Source organism: Bombus huntii, chromosome 13 (assembly GCF_024542735.1).
Source record: "Bombus huntii isolate Logan2020A chromosome 13, iyBomHunt1.1, whole genome shotgun sequence".
Lineage (NCBI taxonomy): Eukaryota > Metazoa > Arthropoda > Insecta > Hymenoptera > Apidae > Bombus > Bombus huntii.
Window position 1 is genome coordinate 8,380,710 of NC_066250.1, and position 21,025 is coordinate 8,401,734.

General features: G+C 33.5%; 1 protein-coding gene across 2 annotated transcripts in view; it reads right to left on the minus strand.

Annotated features, from left to right (window-relative positions):
• The window catches only part of LOC126872355 (uncharacterized), a 327,311-nt gene that overhangs the window by 171,683 nt on the left and 134,603 nt on the right, over positions 1-21,025 (minus strand). For both annotated transcript variants that reach the window (XM_050632210.1, XM_050632211.1), the window contains one exon: positions 7,813-11,667. In XM_050632210.1, the coding sequence (XP_050488167.1) occupies positions 7,813-11,635 (3,823 nt within the window). In that variant the 5' untranslated portion in view covers positions 11,636-11,667. The remainder of the gene's footprint in view (positions 1-7,812; positions 11,668-21,025) is intronic.

The following is a 21,025-nucleotide window of genomic DNA, read 5'->3' on the forward strand; positions in this document are numbered from 1 at the left end:
GAGAAATATCGAGACTGCTCTCGAGATACTATTTGCACGTCTTGTTCCCTATCTTCGTATTCATGTCGTATCGAAATCATCGATTGCTCGATTATATACAATGCTTGTCGATTCGCCCCTACGTCATGATCCCTTAGAAATACATGAATAATTGTAACGTCCAAAGTAAATTCGCTTTTGTCAAGGATTACGTTGTGTTTCTTGAGAACATTAAGCTTTAAAATTCGTAACTTGCATCAAAGTCGAATTGACAGAAAATTGTTTCGCTTATTTCAATTTATTCGTTTCGTTAGGATCGTGACAATCACAAACTGCTGTCTTTGTACACGGCTGACAATTTGCTCTAAGAAATTGGATTGTTTCAGATGTTTAGTCTAATAAGGATTAAGTGAAAAGGATCCTTGTTAGTTTCATTAAAATGTTTAATTTAATAAATTAGGAAAAATGTCTCTGTGGCTTTTTTTTGATATTTTGTCATCAAATTTTTAAATTGGATCCAATTACAGTCGCAGTGAACTTTCTTTAAAACTTTCTGTGTTTCAAGAAAAATTTTAGCATAAAATTGAAACAATGACTGTTTCATACTTTCTTGGAACTTCGAAAATTTTTTAAATGATGGAAATAACAATTAGACCGAAAATGCCTATTTATATAGTATATTCTCTTTAATTTTTCTAATAAGTTCTAAAAACTAATTCTTTCTTATTTGTCATTTCTTATCACTGGGTTTCTGTCCTTTTATACGCGAAAACTTAAATAGAGAGAACTTCTTTTTGAGGATACCAAGAAAATATCCCTTGAATTCTGGACGATCTTCCTTATGAAATTCAGATTACATCGGCAATATATTTTAACTCTACATGTGTTCCATTTATTCGATTCCGTGTCCTTTTGAGAACACATAAATTTTTATAGACCGCAGAGGACAGTTCTTGCTTGATACTTACATACCTTTATTATAAATTGTGAACGAAAGGAAAGCAATTCCTTTGAATAATTCTCTTAGTATTTCCTTTGCAAATAATCAGTAAAGAAGGATTCAATTTAGTAATTTCAATTTATTCCTCTTTCAGCGTGGAGATATGTGATATTGAACAATAGTCTACGTTTCGAATAGGGATCATGATTGCTTCGAGAAATAGAGGATCCTAATTACTCAATTCCGTAACAGCGAACGATGTCGTGATATAATGCATATCCATCACGAATGCAAACTGTCTCGTAGTAAACTGACACAGCGATACCTCCGCGATATCGCCCTCAAGAAAATTGAATTCTAAAGAGCTTATCGTTTAAAACCTCCGCAATATTAGGTGCTTGTAGCGCTGTATTTCCTTCTAAAATTAATCTAAAATGTAAAAAACGTTAGAAATTCGATGACTATTAAACATTTTTATAGAACCAGTTAATTTTTTGAGAATTTAATTTTGATTAAGTTATGATCAAAATTTTATTTATTAATTGTTAATTAATGATGAAACAAGACACGACATACTAAAATTGCAATCGGTTTTATCAGATACAAATAAATTTATCGTACATGCAATCAATAACTTGTTACTGTATTTGTGTTAATAACTTACGACTTTACAATGTTTAATATATAGCATTGAGCACAGAAGGATTAAGCTTCGAGATTACAATAAGTTCCATGATCATTTAAAAATTGAAAGCTCCATTATGAATATTTCCAGGTAATCTATGTAGAATGCATTAAAACATGATAATAATTCTGAATGTATGTTAATAATCTTCAAAGTAAAATTCTGTAGTAGCGGCAAATTGAAGGAGACTTAATAGTCTATCGTGTCTTTCGTGTTTTTAATTTCATCATCATTAATTTCACATGCTATTCGTTCAATTTTCTATTTATTTCATGCACTTCGTCTATTAAAGAGCTATATAATGGTACACCACAAAAAAGTTCCTATATGTCTCTCAACCATCATTACGGTAGCTCGTAAAGGTACTTGTATTTTTCATAAGCATTTAGGTATATGTTACGTGTGTTATATAAAACATTTGGAAGTTTTGAGTCTTATTAGAATGCTAATGAAATTTCATGCTTCGTATGACACATATTAATACATTTATGAAAAGTGTGAAAAATTTATCTAAAATTCTATGAAAATGTTCAACTACTTTTGTGTATTTTCGTTAGTACAGTAGATTATTCTTTCGCCTGTACCATCCGTCGCGATGTAATAATCTGCTGTTGTATTGTTCAGGGAAAAGAGTGTACAAGAACGTAAGAGATGAAGAAAATTTAACCCTTGAACCGTAGAGGTGGGTATTTCATGTCTAAGTTATTTTTACCGAGTCGAGTTGCTCGCAAGGGAGCAGGTAGAAAACCTTCTCAGCCCCCTGCCTAAAAAAATTATTTGATAAAAGATTTATGATAACCTTAATCCAAAACATTTGAAGATATTATAGGAATTTTTTGGGATTTTTCTAACAAGTGTTACCCACTGAAAAATGCATCGGACACGAAAGTCGGAGTTAGAGTTATAGTTAGAGTATGGTAAGAACGTTTACAGTCTAAGGGTGAACTTTTGACATTTTGAATTTTCCCGGGAACGGAAATCGTTTATTAGAATCTTTCGTATTCCGGACGTTCAATCACCGCAGAATAAATTTGGTGATCTAAAACTCGGGGCTTCAAGTTATTATCAAATTGTCCAACGTATTACGCGTAGTTTGCTATGCCGATATGCTTACTGGGGCCGATATTTCTACAGTACGAGTGCGTGGAACCCCGATATAAGTCGCCGGGGTTCGATGTATGTGACTTCCTCTTTTACAAATAAAACATTAACATTACATCCTCGTCTCAAATAAAACATTAACATTAACTGTTTATCATATTAAATTCTTATTACGCTGAATGCATTTTACATGTTGAGAATTATGGATCCTAATCGCCGAAATAAATATGTAGAAACTTTCATTACACGTAGAGATGATAAAATAAAAAAATTTTTGTATTTATTTAACACCTGATTTACAAGAAAGTACAAAAGATAACAATTACAAGAGCTTCACTGGCGCACCACCTATTCACCCGGGTGTACCTCACAACATTTCAGTATGTGTATGCGAAGGTATGTGTTACTTCCGAAGGAAATACGATAGTTACGCTTTGTTTGCTGTTTATATAGCAACGTACTGCTTTTGCGACAACTAGCGAGAAAACAAATATCTTATAGGCCACCTTGCGACACATCCATGTACTACAAACGCAAGAGTACTTATTATTTATTACGTCAAAGAGCTACATAACAGTGCATCACAAACAGGTAAAAAGTTCTTTTACGTCTTCCATCCCTTAATTAGCATACTCTGCCTTTTGAGTAGTACTTAATAGCACCATCTAATTCATGTTTTCTACCTGTATAGGTTATATTCGCTTCATGTTATTCGCTACGTTTACTGTATTACCTTTTGTTCGGTAATAACGTGTAGACGAAGCAATATCGCATATATTGTGAAAACACAATAGTAAAAAACTGATTAAAACAACATTGTAGAATATTTTAATCTTTTTCGTAGAATTACGAATAATGGAAATCTTTTATTTCGCTACAATTTTCCAAAGCGAAACTTTCCAAATCAATCCTTTTCTGGCAATAGTATATTAAGAAATCACATATCAAAGAATGCGTTTAAAGAATATAGTAAAACATTTTATTTGCTCTTCGTTTTCTATTATGAAGCGACATTTTGAGGTTGAAGATTGTAAAAAATTATAGGGATGCAGATCGTCATGTTAAAAAGAGCATCTAATTATGGTATATTTATTTTAACCGAAAACAACAATTGATATTTGATACTGGCGTATCAATAACAAAGACTATTTATTCTGTCTGTATATTTTTATCGCTGTTAGAAAACGTTGCGAGGACAAGAAAAGTGTGAAGCAAGACAAATGAAAAAGATTATTTAATTCAAATGGTGAGCGAATGAGTAGTAGAATGAGTCACTATAGTGGCACGTCGTAATGACATTCGCGAAAGCCACTATAGTGGCACATTGTACCTAAGTGGTTAAATCCATAAAGGGAAAAATATCTTCGCTAATGTTTTCGCTTGTTATCGTATACAAAAGATTTTCGAACAATATTTTTAGAGGATGTTGAGTTGAAAGTTTAGCATACCGGATTGTAGGATTATTGTGCACGTTAATTAAAATTTTGCGCGTCCCTAATTGTTTTAATCGCCTGTGGAATTACGTACGAATGTCGTATCTTATCTTATTTGGAAAATGCGACTGAATATCCAACAACCTTTTAATTTATCTATATTATAAATATTTCCATAGAATTTTAATCCACGTTACACGGCTGCAAAAATTATCGAAGTGGAAGATTTTAAATAAGACATAATAAATTGAAATTTTATAATAAAGTGAAATAGCTAAAGCAAAAGAAAATAAACGAAAATTTAAAAAATTAATGCAACATTTCTATATGTTTAATGTAAAAATTCTCCTAAATTCACAGAATGGTACATAACTACATAATAAAATAAAAATAAAAAATAAAAAAATAAAATAGTATATAATAGCACATAATAGTACACAGTAATACATATGTATATTTCATAAGGATGCAGCAGGAACACAGGATTTAACTTCCAAAGACTCGCTATAAAACTTCTAGGGATTATAGGCTAAAGACATTTGCCTCTCGAAGATCTCATTTTCTCCAAAACTGCTGCAACATGCCCGGTGATTTTTATTTAATATCGATACATCGGTGGTGCAATCGTTATCTCTGTTACACTGTTTCCAGCAATGCAGTTTTACAATTGCCGCATCGCCGTCGTGGTTTGCATTCACACGTAGGAAGCGTGAAACGCTCGTGGAATCTATCAAACCGCTTCGCGGCATCGATCGATGCGTACAAACGGTAAATTAAGACCTTGGCATTGACAAAATATCTGGGTCCGGAGTATATTCCAATGAACGGTGGAACGAAGCTTTGAAATCGTCGTCATATTTACTTAAAAAAAAAACCAACCTGATAATTTCACTTGCTAAATCCACTACATCCGACCAAAGAATATAGTAATAAAAAAAAAATTAAAAAGATATAACAAAGCATCTTTTGCAATGTCTGTTCGTTCGTTCGTTTATTTTTGACTCGACAAAGCTTTCTTTTGCTTGATTTATATAGTAAACACGATCCAGACATTCCACGGGATATAATAAATTAGCATAGAACACGGGAGAGAAAAAGGGAGAAGTTAGGAGAAAGTTGCTGAAATTTCACTGTTGCCTCGGGAAATAGTTCGTTAAGAGACGAAATTTTCCATACAAAATGTCGCGTCCAGGGTAGCTCGTTATTTCTTTGAGTTACTATTCGCGTTAGGCGCCAACTTTTTCCGCTAGGGAGATATGTTCAAGTTTTGTAAAGTATCTTCCTCCAAAAACAAACCCGACTTCGCACGAAGGCTTTAAACTATGAGGTAACGATGGACCGAGACTTGTCCATTCGAAAAGTTTTGTAGGAGAACATAAATGACAGTTGTAATTTTCGTTTCGTTTTAAACAAAAGCAAGCTCTCATGTTTTATTCTTATAATACAACAGAGAGATCTTCCATTCCTCATGACGAATGAAATTAAGTTGAAACGGAGGTAAATTGAAATTTAGAGGAATGGATTATATATTTTTAATGCGTTAAAAATTTCTAGATCTTTTTATCTTATCTATTTATTTTATTTTATTGTTATATTAGAAATTAATTAAATAAAACAGAAAATAGAATAGAATGTTTAGAATAAAAAGCTGTTTTCAATCTCAGAACCAAAGCATAGAAACTCCGTTCAGTTTTTTTAGATTTTCTATTATTATTTTAATGGTTATGAAGATCCGATAACATTTTCTACAATTTATGAAAATAATTCACATGAGTAATCGATCATTTTGTAAAAGACTTACGGAGTGTAATATTTTCATAGTAAATAGAAGATATGCCTGTATATATTATAATTCTATGTTATTATAGAACTATGAATTTATCTTAGCAATACTTTGTTTATTTTATAAATGCTTAGGAATTAATTAAATTTGAAAATCTTACATCTTTTTTCCATTCTCATACCAAATGCTACCATACCATGGGTATAGTCACATTTGATGGAAAATATTGGGAAATACTGCTGACATCGAAAGATCAATTGAGATTGGTTATATTATTTGAAGAAAGAATAGGCAGCTTGTTTTAATTGCTTTTTATCCCTCTTTCAATACCACAAGATTGTTCATATTGACTTTGATATTTATTTAAAACTTCATCCTTCCGGTTCATGGCCATTGTTATTTATCATTTCCGAAACAATGGATTCCAAAGTAACAATGTTACGTAATTTTGAATACAATGTATTATGTGTAACCTGCATTTGCATATTTGCATTTTTTTTTCTTGTTTTCGACACCAGAAAGCAATTGAAGACCAAAGCTGAAAATCGTAATGTCACATTTTAAAATTCAGTATGTTAACAACCAGTTCCACCTTAAAGCTATTTTTGCATTTGATTTTGGGATTAAATTTGTGTCTTTGTCCGCTTCACAAACATTAAAAAAATGTTGATAACATTAGTTGCGCAGAGTAATTAACCAAACTAATATTATTCGTTCTTTACAGCATACTGTGAATTTGTTAATAATTTTCGAAAGAATTATTTCTTATAGAAATAAAAGAATCTAGCAGATTATTCCTTTTTTATACTGTTTCATAGTTTTCTTTAGCCATTAAGTGACATGAAAGTTAGAACTTGTCATATTTTTCCCGTGTGGTTTCCAATGGCACTCAATAAAATTTAGATTAAACGGTGATTTTATTCAATTGTTGGTAGTCCTTCGTCAGGTTTTCTACTACCAATTTCGACGGAACTTTTCGTATTTGCGAAGTGAATGAAATTAAATGGGATGCAAGCTTCTTCTCTTGTTTCTCATGGAAAGTTGAACCCGAAAGACGAATTTGCCATACGATGTTTCTCCCTTTTAACGCTCTCTTGCGAAGTATTGCTAAAGATATGGAAAAAGTTTCTCGAGAAGTAATTTGTAAGCACTTCTATTTATTACTCGACGAGATAACATTTTCAGGGTCGCTCAGAAGCAGACAAGTTCTGAATAATGTTTCAGCTGCATATCTAAAAAATAATTTTTTTTTTCCTATTCAAATAGAACCAATATCCAAACTCGTAGTTTAATGTAATAATTCTCTTGGTGATTACGAAGATTATCAAAGTTACATATAATTCCGTATTTATAATTAAAATTATTAATACACTTTTTCCAAAAGATTTTCCCGAGCTTAAAGTTTCTTTCGATTCTTAGAAACTCCATGATACGAAATTAGTCGAATCTATCTTTCGAAATATTTCGACATTTTTATATATAATTGATCTGCTCTCTATCGATTGTTACACAAATTTTTATCTACCTACAAATGAAGGGTGTGTTTACTTAAAAATTTCTTTTTCTATTATCTAATTCACCTAATAACGTTTCATGAAGAATTTATTGATCGAACATGTTTTAGAAATTTCTATAAAGAATCTATTTCAATGCACTTTCAATGCACTTTACATACAGATAATTTAACCAATATCTCCTAATGGAATTGTATCTATAAACGACACTCGCCTAATGGGTCGATGACGTTGATGTAATCAATCGAACCGAATAAACACTTCGAATCTCTAATAAGCTCCATCCGTCAATCACGCTATTAATTACTAATGGTACCGAGTATAAATTAATCAGCAGTCCTCAATCAGTAAACAAATAAACACGTGCATGTACGTACCTTTGATGAAATCTACAGCCATTTCCAAGCCATATGTATCCTTGTCGCAATCGTCGAGAATATGTGCACCAATTTTGACACCGGGCACGATTTCACGATCGTTGAGTGTGTCTAAGGTATACAACATAGCCTCGAGTGCTTGGACACCACCCTGTGGCATCACTGGACCGCAAGTGTAGTAGTCCTCTCTCTCGTGCACCATCATCAAACCACCCAACACTAAATCACCTTCTACCACAGCGCTGTGTTTAACTGGCCACGGAGGTTCCTCCGATTGCAATTTGTGCGAGGAATTATCCATATTACGTAAAGGCACATCTTCCATCGTCACACGAGAGTCTTCGTCATTTGGTTCCAATGACGTGACGATCGTATCGAAACTCAATAACTGATCCTCGTCGTTACTTAACGAAATAGTCGACGTTTCGATGTCCATTTGCATTTGATCGACTTCAGTCGATGAAAGCATTACGTTGTTTGTAGCAAGAAAATAATCCTTTGTAGTTTGATCCATTAAGGTCAGTACGATGGACGAATTCCTCGAGACAAATTTCAATGAATCGTTCAACGTAACTTGCGAAGCGGCAGTTGTATCGTTACCAGCTTCTGACAGCATGGGATCAATGTTTAGGGTCGGAACGTTGTTTTGACCAACCCCATGTTTATTCAGTATCGACGTGGAAGTTTCGCTAACTACCGTGCCCTCGACCTCCATAGTGAAATCACGTCTAAGCTTCGTGGAGGTTCCAATTTTCGACGATCTGGACTTTCGTTCTTTTGAAAAACGATCGTTGATTAGAATTGTGCTCAAGGTGGTAGAATCTTCTGACACTCGATCTTTAGGATTGTCCACGGTCTTTTTTCCCCTTTCGACAGGATTAACGTCTTTCGTAGTTTCATCAGCCAACTCGTCGGCTCCTTTGTCATTTTTCAAGGAAGATCTTATGGTCGGTTCATTAGCCTTAATTTCGTCGATGTTCGTCGGAGTATTTTGATCCAGCAGCTCTATAGGTCTCGAGCCAACAGATTTGTCTTTTCCGAGAACGATTAGGGAACCATTAAGCCGTCGTTGGTTACTTTTTCCTTCGTCGTGCCCGATTGATCTCGATTCCTGGCTGTCTGATACAGAGACCGCTTTATCATTGATTTTACTACTTTTTGAGACCACTTTATCATTGCTTCTACTACTGGTGTTTTCTTCTTCCTTAAAAGTAACGGTTTTAGACACATTTGGTGGTTGAAATGGTATCAAAGACAGCTTCGACTCAGTTTGTTTCTCATTATTTACAAGTAATTGATCAGGCAGTGTATTTACGTTGAAATTCTCGGCCATTTTTCTTCCGTGTTGCATCGTTGACGAGTTACTGAATGGATCGTTAGCGTTCCTTCCGGTAACCTGGAAGAGGCCATTGCTCTTGAAGACAAAGCTTCCTTCGGCTAGACTGTTCATATCGTGCCTTAGATGCGTGGAATTCCTTTGAGCCGTAACCGAGCCGCGTGGTGAATTCACGAATACGTTCTCAGACTCCTTTGTCACGCTACTTAGCGTAGACCTTTCTTCCTCGCCTGTCTGAATAGCGCCTTCCTGGTTCTCGTCAATCTCCGCCCACGACGCGTCTAATTCCATTCCATCAATTAGATCGTTGTTCGAATTCGGACTCATTAACACAGATTCGTTGTTTGAATTTCGAGTGTCCGTGTTTAATCGCGAATTAATTGTGGTAGGTGCTGTTGATGCAAATTTTTGGTTATTTAGCGATTTCTTCAATTCTATTTTGTCAATCGAGTTTACACTTGTGTCTTGGATTGTGGAAGAATATTCATTGCTTGCCTTTAATGTATCCGTCTTTGAATAATTTCTATTTGGAATATACGATTTTACCAATAATTTGTTTATTGAATCTGGATTTGTATCGTGGTTTATTGAATCAGACTTATTGGTTAATGTGAAGATACTTGTCATTAAGCGTGAATAATTACCTTTTGATGTATTTGCGTCTTCTAATGTTGCTTGGTTAATTAAATCTAGGTGTGAATAAATTTCAACATTTGATTCTTCTAATTTTGTTCTGTTAACTGAAACCGGATTTACATCATCGCCCCTTAAACTGGATTCGTTACTCGATGTTAAAATATTTGCTACTAAATTTGAATAATTCCCACTCGATGCACTGGATTCTTCCAATTTTGTTCTGTTAATTGAATCTATACTGAAATTATGTCTTTTTGAATGTGATTCACTCCTCAACTTTGAAGTAACTGCGTGTACTTTTGTATTATTTCCATCCAATTCTTCTAACTTGTGTTTCCTTTGATCGATCAAATTTTCTGTGAAATTATCTTGAACCAAATCATACTTCAATTCTTCCACGATATTTCCCTCGTGGTTGTTTATCTCATTCTCCAAAGAACTCTTCATTGTTCCATGGAAAGTAACATTGTCCAAAGTTTCGTCTTCAGGCAATGAATCGGTAGTATCACCGGCTAAAACGAAATTCCTCTTCTCTCGAATCGAAGAAGAATAGGTGCCTTTGTCTCCTAGGTCGTCGTGTCCTATCGTTGATCTCTGTTTCGGCGAGATTCCATTAAATTCGCGTGTATTCTCCGCGTGACGGCGCGCAGCCATTGATTTATGAGACGCTGAATGGTGCCGGAAACCCTCGGCTCTCGAAGAATGATGGTTACCGCGTCCTGTCTTGAATATGTCATTTCGTGGATCGCTATTCGAAAGCCTGGAATCACGTGGGGCATACCGCGGCCCGAGATTTATGTTTCGACTCGGTTTCTTTTTCACATACCGGACCGATCGTCTAAATCTCTTCTTACCATTCTCGCGTCTACCTTTCGATTTTCTTGCAGTAATCAATTTATTCACTTTCAAATTCCCATTTAACTTTCTATTGAGAGAAACGGAAAACACAGAGTAGCCAGTTAAAAATCGTTTCTTAATGACTTTCTGTCTCTCATCTTGGCTCTTTGAATCCTTGAAAGTCTCCCCTGGACTAATATTTGGTATAATTTGCAAGGCATTCGCTTTATCAGATGTTTTTCTTTGATGAGAATCTCTCATTGAACGTTTCCGTTTTTTAACGCCTTTGATCTGCCCTTCGGAAGTCGTCAACGAGTCGTCATCGTGCGAAATCGCCCTGACGTGATCGTAATACGGATATCCTTTGTCCAGCAGCACGCTTCCTCTTCGAATCGCCTCCGTCGTCGTTTTATGTTCTCGCGTCTTAGACGATTCAGGCAGTCTCACGCGGTTGATCCGCCTGGATATGTTCTTTATCGCGCCGCGAGGTATCCAGGAGGATAAACGCGGTTGTTCGGGAATTTCCAAGCTGAGACTGTTCGATCCTTCGGCAACTTGTTCACTAGACTCGCTTGCTCGAACGTTACGAGATCGTTCGTTGGGATCGACGAGTTTGGATTGGCGAAGATCGTCATGGATCGACCAATAGTTATTGAAGTTTTCACCAGGCAGATTTATATCTTTGAGCTTCGTAGCTCGCCGTGTTATTGCTTTCGTCTCGCCTTTCGACAAGATAGTATTTTTCTTATTGATGTGCAAATGAGATTGTAGTGGTGTTGTTGTCGAGGTCGATGATTTTGATGAAATTGGAACTGATGAAGGATTTAAGTATTTCCGCGAGTCTAAAGATGGTTTGTTGGAGTTGTAAGTTCCGTAAGTGGTTTTGCTGTGGTTAACCGGCAGCTTGGCGTTACCATAATCGAGCGGATAACGTTCACCCGCTAAGCTGTTACGTAGAATCGACAGCAATAGTGAAACGGCCAGGACGGCCAACCAACCGTTGTTCCGCCGCATCACCTGCCTTCCGTGACGAACATATCCTGGTCCTGAAAGCAAACGTAGCATAGTAAGTTTGGATATATTATGGATTATTTGTTAACTTAACGTAGACGTAATTTGGACTATATAGGTTTAGTCCGGTAGAAAAATTAGTTTACTCAAAGAAATGGAAGTGGAGATTGAAAAGAATAAAACTTTCTTCAGTTCTGTCTTTAAATTGTATTATTAATGATAATTAAAGATTGACGAGAATAAACTTATTTTGATTTCAGTCTTCGAAGTTTACTATTAACGATTGCAAATTGAAAAGAATAAAGTTTGTTTGATTTCATTATTTCAGTTCTAGTATTAATGAATAAAGATTAGGAAGAATACGAGCTCCTTCGTTTCAATTTCTGAATTCCATTTTCAAGAATTAAACTGCGGATATTCGAGTATTTATGAGAAAGTCGCACAAATTTGAAGAATGTACATAACGTATACAATATTCATAGTACGACATTCATTTCGAAATTTAATGGATGGAACAAGTTCCTGTTAAATCTAGATACGATTATTGTTTTTCGAAAAGAATAATTAACTTAATAATTTATATATTTTTGAATTACAATATATCCTTTAGAATGGATAGCTATTTTTTGAAACCACCACTAAAAGAATTTCATTCACGCATTCGATTTAGATGTCAAACGAAAAGGACATAATATTATTTTGAAACGCGTCATAAAATTAAGTTTTACTTCTTGAGTTACGTTGACGAAAATATAGATTTCCATGAATATCTGTATTGTAATAATGAATAATATATAATAAATAATAAAGATCATAAGCCATTGCCGAAATCATTGACACTCAGTTCTACTAATAGATTATATAATGGAAGTTATATAATCAAGATCACGAGAGAACCATCGTTAAACCATCGAAATCATGTAATAGATGCAAATCTACTTTCGTGGAATTTTTAATTAACTATCTACTATTACGATCGTTATCGAAGTTATTAATCACGACGTATCATCGAGCTGAATATTCGAGCAAATATTGATCATTTTCGAAATTTCGGAATGTAGCCGCATTACTAGGACTCTTGCCATTAAATCCGCATTGTTGGGACGGATACTAAACCCTAACCATTGGCCAGTTAGGTTTGGAATATTGCCATTAGATTTCTTGCATCTGCGAGTGTTACGTTATATCTAGCTATATGCAGCTTTGATTGATTGGCACAACTCCAAAGACCATTTTGTATTTTTATGGTTTTATTTTCCTTTTTTTGGCGGATGGAGGGGATAAACGCATTTATACTGATTGATATTTAATTTGTTTAGCAAAGTTATAGCAAAGACTTCATAGACAGTTTGTGAACCAAATTCATTGTGTAATATTTTGGATAGGATTAGGACATAACAACATTGTCAACTTGATGTACGTACGATTAATACTAGTTCCCAAAGCAACTTTCGAAACACAATCTCTCGAAACGACACATTATCGTTTCAATGCCGCGCAATAATCCCCAAACTACTGTTTCATGAAATTATCCTTTCTATATTTTACTATCATATTTTACTATCATAGTATAGGATTATAGATTATTGCAAGGTAGTATAGGATGGATTATTGAAATTCAAGCAACTCTTACATTAATTTAACAATAGTCATTCCTTTCGCAATTTCATCGTCCATTTCTCGGTTCTCATTTCTCTCATCGCCTGGTTCTCATAGCATAGTCCTCTCAATAACATCAAATAAATTCCACGAACCTGATCAAACTATTTTCCAGGATATGCTTCTACTTAATTCACGGGAATCCTATCTAACAAAGATAGTTTTTTTCCTTCTCGTCGCGACGACCGTCGTCTTGAACACAAATCGTGACTGGAACTTCCAAACACGCATCCTGGCTTAATGCGTTCGTAACTAAATGCCCATTGGAACGATTGGTATTGGAAGGTTTCACCAGTATCTTTATCGACGAAAGGGATTGCACGATTGATAGGATTGAATCCTACGGAATGAAGCTCATTTCGGTTCGCTTTTGGGAATAGGCACGTCGGAAGTCTGTTACTGGATAAATTGATAGAATCAAAAGATTTCGTGAGAATGAAAAAGTATCAGAAGAACCGAATACCTCTCGTTGCTCGGTTATTGGAAGATAAACGTGACGTGATATAATTTACTCCCAAGAGCTGATTAACTCGATTCTTTCAAGAAGATACTTTCTACGTTAATTAAAGTTTCTTGTGGTTTGATGTGACTTGGTTGGAAAGTGGTTTAATCCATTAAGTGGCGAATAGTGTTTCTTAAGTCATTATGCATGAATGTGTGAGAGTTGGCTAAACGTTATATTGGTGAAAGATGTTAATTACGTAACTCAGTAATATCATAGTTATAGAATATTATTACATAAGTCAGAAATACCAAAAGAAATTTCTGTAGTTGGAAAAAGATTGTATATTCTTAAGAATTTTATAAACTATTTCAAACTCCATAAAGTTGTGGAATTTGGATGAGAAAAGAAACGGCGGAGGAAGAAATATTAAGCAAATTTTTGAAATTCTTTTATAATCATAATGTTAAAAATACACTATATAGCGCAACTTCTACGATTTAGAATAAGATTTATTTTCTTCCAAAGAACTGCATTTTTTTCAAACTCTGTAAAACTCCAGGATCTGAATGAGAAAAGAAATAGAGGAGAAAGGTATTCTTTTTCATAGCCACAATATTAGGAAATATAATTCAATAATATAAATTGACTAAAAGAAAGTTGCATATAAAATGTTACGTTAAGACAACACTGAATCTTAATGAATTAAATTCTTCTTAACAATTTGAACAACAGATTACTATTAGCTAGATTACTATTAACTATAGATTTTTTATACTTTAGATTGGTTCATTGAAAGGAGCAAGAAAAGTATAATACAGCTACCAAATATTATCAAAAAAGAAAGATATTGCTTGAAAGCTTGACATACTGAACTGGGTGTCGAAAACAATGCGTTCATCAAGAAACATTAAAAAACCCATTTCTTACATTTTTTGTAAACCTAAACATTGCATTAAAATAATTGAATCTCTCGAATGGCAATACGAAAGAAATTTTCCATCACATATTCAGATAAAAAAAAGTGTACGCGTCTCTGGGGACAGAAGCAGACAATTCTTATTGTGAACGACAGTGTTACCATAAAAAAAAAGCAATAAATATTCGAAACATAATATTTCTGAGTTCCTTTGTTAATCTACCTTCAACAGTAACCAGATAATGCAGCATGATTATTCTGCGATATTCATGTATATTTATCGTCCAAGATTATCAGACATCTGCTTATTTTTTTCAAGATTAAAATTAAAAATGTTAGATTGAATAATAATTTCACTTACTTCTCGCTAATGTTCATATTTCAAAGAAGATTACAAAAATTATTTAAAAAATGGAAAAATACCATATTCTAATTGTTTCATAAAAGATATAAATTCGCAGAGAAATGGGATAAAACACTTCTTAATAGTAACATTTAATAATTTACTATTAATTTACTATATATAAAGAAATTTTATATGAAGATGACGATACTTGATACGCTGTTTCAAGAAAACGCGAATGAACCTATTACTCAATTTAATAGTTAAAATAATTAATTAAAAATAAATCGAATCGCAAGTTTATTTCTTAAAATTGCATAACTAGGCGTATAATAAAATATTACTACAGGATCAAATTGGTATTTGAAAGTATGCAATAACAGAAGTGTTGATAAATGCAAGTGTATGCAAAAGAGGTGTATGCAATAATAGAATTATTTTGATAAATGGCAAGATCCTTATCTGCAGATTCTTTCATTTCTAAATTATAATTTGGATTAAAAAGATTCTTTTAAATTTCTAATTATAATTGCATGAAGAAGGTTCTTCTTCTTGGTGGAAAAACTTATATACCACTGCTGTGTCTTTTAATGATGTCATTTAAATTCACAGTCTGCTCACCTCATAAAAGGTAGTAACTATTGCATGTAGTTATTAACTAATCGTTAATTTACTCGGTTTGATCAAATTCAAGGTACTGTCAGCTACTACAAATCAATTTCACAGTATTTCATAGTATCTGTCAGTTCCTCGATAAGGCAGAACAGATTGATAACGGAATGCACGTGTTTCGCTCTCGGTGCTCTCTGTTTGCAAATGACTTTAGACAGTTGGCTAGCTCTATAAATGAAACGATACTTATGAGTATGTTTCTAATTAAAGTACTACGGTAAATGTTGATTAACACTCCGTCGAAGCAATTTGACGCTTTAATCCCGTCGGGAACGTGGATTGGACTGAGCTAAATATCCCGTGCAGACCAGTAGTCGTGTTATCTTGATTAATGAAGATGTCGATGAACAAGTGTCACGAGATTAATGAAGAATTGTATAAATGTAGAATCACAATGAATTTTTAATTCTCATGTTAATTCTGGTTATCTATCGGGGATGAATGCAACTTCCATCTAATTATTCTTAGAAGCAACCTTTTTATCTAAACTAAATTTTTGAAAAAACTGATAACATTCTAATTCTTGTAAGTTTCTAAGATTATGGAACGTTTGAACTATTGGTATAAAATGCTTGAGTTTATATATTTTTGACAGTCAACAAATTTGCTACTTTTTAAAAAATAGTCTCAATATTTATTAATATTTTCCTCAGCTCTTTCTTCTTCCTCTCTATTTTAATAAAAGATTTTTCTGAAATTTAAAAACATATATATACATACATATCTCTTATTGAAATATTTTTAATGAACATGATCTATATCTTCATTGATGTTACATACTGAAACACGAAGCTTTTTACTCACTACAATTAATTTCTTTCTATAATTCTTCTTTTTACAATTAATAAAATAATTTGTTAGAATAGCGTAAGATTTGCTGTAAAAAAGAAACTCTGTCTCTTTTATCAAAATTAGTTCACAGTCACCATAAAACCAATTCAAGTGAATTATTTGAAAAAATTGTCTACAATTGTCGTTGCAGCTAAAATGGTTAATCTATTTAGGCAACAAAAACTCCCACGTGATGCTTTGTAGAAGCATACGATCGCTAGGATACATTTAGAACACAAATGGCGTTTTCTTTTGATGAAGCATATTGGTATGGAACGTATAGATACTATGTTTTATTCTCTGCTGATGGCACATTCGATGTTCAATCAGATCCCTATGTTCTTTTCAAAGAATTTCAGTTGTCGAACGCGTTCTGTCGTCGATAATTGGCCATCGATTGAACTCTATGCGAACTTCATCCGAGTTATTTTTAGAGCGCTATTGTCGAAAGTATCGTGAAAAAGAAGGACGTACGACATACAGAATTCCCTGCTATTAGATGCATATATCATTAAATATTGTATTATGTATTTACGGTAGTTCCTCGTCCTAATTGCTTGTAATTCAAATTGCTGACGTCTAGGCCGTCTTCGAGAACACGTGCTGTTGTAACTTGCTCAATCCCAAATCCAGATAATCACGCCCGCCTGATCATACATATGTACGTATGTATATGCGTGAAACAGATGGTCTCGACAGTCGCTTCGATTTTCTTGTGTTCCAATTAAGGGATTTTGCACCGTGTCTTTGTAAATTATTGTATTTTACTTTAGCATTAGATTGTTCATTATTTTAATGCTCATGAACATTAATTTCATATTAATGATTTAAAAATTTTTATGTTTATTCTTATAATATATATTGTTTTATATCGCCGTATCTTTATTAAGAATTAAATCGACACTTTATTAAGAATTTTTATTCGGCTTTATTACGATATAAAAATTCAGAATTTTTAAGCACCATAGCTTCTTGTTGAGTTGAGTACCTATGAAAGAATTGTCTAATGATAATAATCTATTAAAATTCATACAAAGTGTTTTATTTCTTGTATGTTTATATTGAAACATTTTGTAGGGTAATACTTTTCTTTACGATTACCTGAGAGCTTTAGTAGAATTTAAGTGAAGAATTTCTTCCAGACATTTAATTCGATACATGAAGTGAGATTCATGAAGCGCTTTGTTCTCCCTGTGTTTCTATCAAGAAATTCTATACAGTATTTTTGTCATAATTAATTAAGTTTAACGCTATTTAAGTGTTTTATTAATTATGTGGAACAACGTTTAGAATTTTACGTTTTACATTTTCATAAATAATTACTTTTCCACTTGAACATCCATAAAATGTTCATTAACAACAGTAATCCACGATTTGATTAATTTTTCTACATTTTCATTAAAACTTCTATTCTATCGTTCTACTAGCAATCAACGTAGGAAGATTTATCTTGTTTGAACATAGTGATTTTTTCTTTATTCCAGCATCTACAATATTCTACAAAAATTCTTTTCATCAAAACCAGTTATTCGACCATTTATTTTTCACATTGTTTCTAACGAAAATGCGGCAACACTTCCAATTTGTATGGAAATGCGAAAAACGAAAAAAACTATTTTTCAATAACAATTCCATGGCACAATTTCGAATGTGGTTGTGTTTATTCCTCCGATAGGAGAAAAGAAAAACTCGTAGAATAGAATTCCATAGCGACGCAGCATCCTGTGCGTTTCAGAAGAGAATCAAGTAAGGAACAAAAGAAATCCTTAATGCCATGTGAACGCGGGAATAAATGAAGGGCGAGCAAATGAATCGCTGGAAAATAATTGGAGGCAAAAACCTCTGTTCCCGTATTGCGAAACGGAGGATTCTTAACAATTTTTTTCAAAAAAGACAATCATCGTTCATGCATTATGATGTAGAAAAAATACGATTAATTGCAAGAATTTAATCGTAATTCCTTTATTCGAATCTTTGATTAAATGGGAAGATCGTTCTGTTCCATAAAACCATTTTACTTAATACTTTAATTTTTATTTGACCTATAAATGAATGAAATACCATTTCTCCGTGAAAAAGTTTATTTTTGCTCCAATGTGTTACTATTTTATTACTTTCGACGCAAATTGCTTTTATATTTTTATCTCAAAGTTATTCCGGTGAAAAATTGAAAAATCGTGTAAATAAATTCTTTCCACTTAAAAATAATCTCCTAAGAAATTTGGTATTTTTTAAACATTAACTTGATCTATCCCTTTAAAGAACCTAAAGAAACTGATCTATATCGAAAAGTTCGTGTATTTAAATTTAAACGAACTGAATCCAATCCGATATTGCAATTACTTTAATCGAAAGTTACTTGTATAAATAACTAAAAGTATCTCGAGCCATTTAATTTTCTCTTATATGTTTTTCATTTTAGACCACTTTAAAGATCCCCGCTTAATCGTGTACAGTTTGTATTCTCAAGAGAAAAATTTATTGAGTTCCTATTTCGTAATTGCTGCTCAGTTGATGAACATTTGCCAATCGAACGATTTTTCCGTTCGATAGATTTATAACAGCTTGACGGGAATCTTTTTGTTTTGCGAACGATTTCGCGTACTGAGCTTGAGGCTGACTTAAATCTCCCAGACAGACAGCGAGAATGGGCTTTTAATCTCTTCTCAACGAGCGATCTGTACTTACTCTTACAAAGCAAACGAGGTATCGTTAACGTTCCATCCTTTTCGATCGAATCTCTTAAATCGAGAATTCGTTTCAACTCGAAGAAAGGAGAAAAAGTAAAACGGAGGAAGAAGAACGTGGATCTTGAATCGTGCAGTGGTCGCTTGGAAGTTTTACTACCTCAATTCTCTGATCTGGTACAGGAGAATTCTATCACTGGCAAGGAATACTGACAAGGATATATTACAGCAGTTTTAATTGGAAGTTGACGGGCAAATTCTTCAGACAAAGTTCTTATAAACACAGTGTGGATAACTTACAAGTAATGGTTTGTTAAATAATTTAATAACGAATGGTGGTAAATACAGCGATTATTAGATTATGAGTGTGTATGTAATTTAATGGTAAAATACAAACAATGTAAAAAATACGTAAAAAAATAGATAAATAATAATAATAAAAAAAATCGTTGCTCTCGTCGCTTTTCAAGATAGTCAACTTGCAGCAACTCACAGATCTCTGTGTAGATCATGGTTCCACGAAGTTTTGTACGCTTCAGTGTTCAACATCTTCATAATTCACGCGACTACGACCAGAAATGGGTGTCATAAAAAATAGAGCTTAATGACTTTCGCCATTCTCGCAGGTGCACGCACAGGTATGCCACGAGAGTATTATGTAGAAAAGTTGGAACGCGCAAATACTTCTCATGCCTCAGCAAATTTTTTGCTTGAAATTTTCTCAGACATTCTGGAGATTTTGCAATCAACTCGAAGCACAAGCAAATAATAAAACCGCTTATATTGCGTTTTCAGGCGATTATTAGAAAAAATTCCTGTAAACGTATCAACGAACTTATAATTTAAAAACTTTTTGACGATGTGTCACTCATGAGAGAAAATTGTGAAATTACATCTAAAGTTGTTAAAACTTGTCTGAGAAATGCCAAATAAAAATTCCTTAATCCATTTCTACAACCTGCAATTTCCTTCATAAGTTTTTATTAAAAACTTTATCTACAACAAGCATTAAAATCCTATACGTAGAGTTAGCTTAAAAATAAAAAGGGCGCCTCTAAAAAGCGGAATCACTAATGCGATTTTATTATACTTTGACTACGTCTAGTTTGAGCCACTGAATCTTTCCTTCATCATTCGTTTTATACGGCGATTTACAACTCACGCAACATACATAGCGTCCCGCACTTTAGTGTATAAACTTTGCCAGTATGCTCTGCGAATAAAAATAAAACTAAAATGGCATGTAGCAAAAAGTTAAATGAATGCTTCATTAGAAAGTTATCATAAAAATGTGAAAACCAAATCTGTATATGTAAGTTTTATTTTATCTATACTTACGTGTGCATTTCGAAATGTCGTCTATCTTTATGAATGTGAAGTCATCGGCGTTATATTGAATTTACTGTAGACCGAATTTCACGATGACTTTGCCTAATTTCTTTGCGTGTAAGTACGATAGAATCATGCGCAAAAGCAACAAATAAATACGCCGTTTAATGCAAAAGTGGTGTAAGTGAAATTTTTTACTATTTGGCTTAACACCACATCTTGAAAACGCAACCTTTATTCTGTTTACTGCAGAAGTGGTATATCTTCATTAGTTTTCGATGGATAGTAGAATAAGTGAGAATCGCTTGCTCAACTCCCTGCAAAATTTTTACTTTATTCCTCATTATCCAATAATCAATTCCTTTTTACTTGTAGCACTTTTTCATTAAGCGGCTCTTATGTACTTTATACCAACACGTACCATAAACATTATGTATCTTGCCCTATCCTGTATTAAAACTAAGAGGAAGAAGTTCGACGTACCTACATATTTGTCGCCTTTCATATTTTC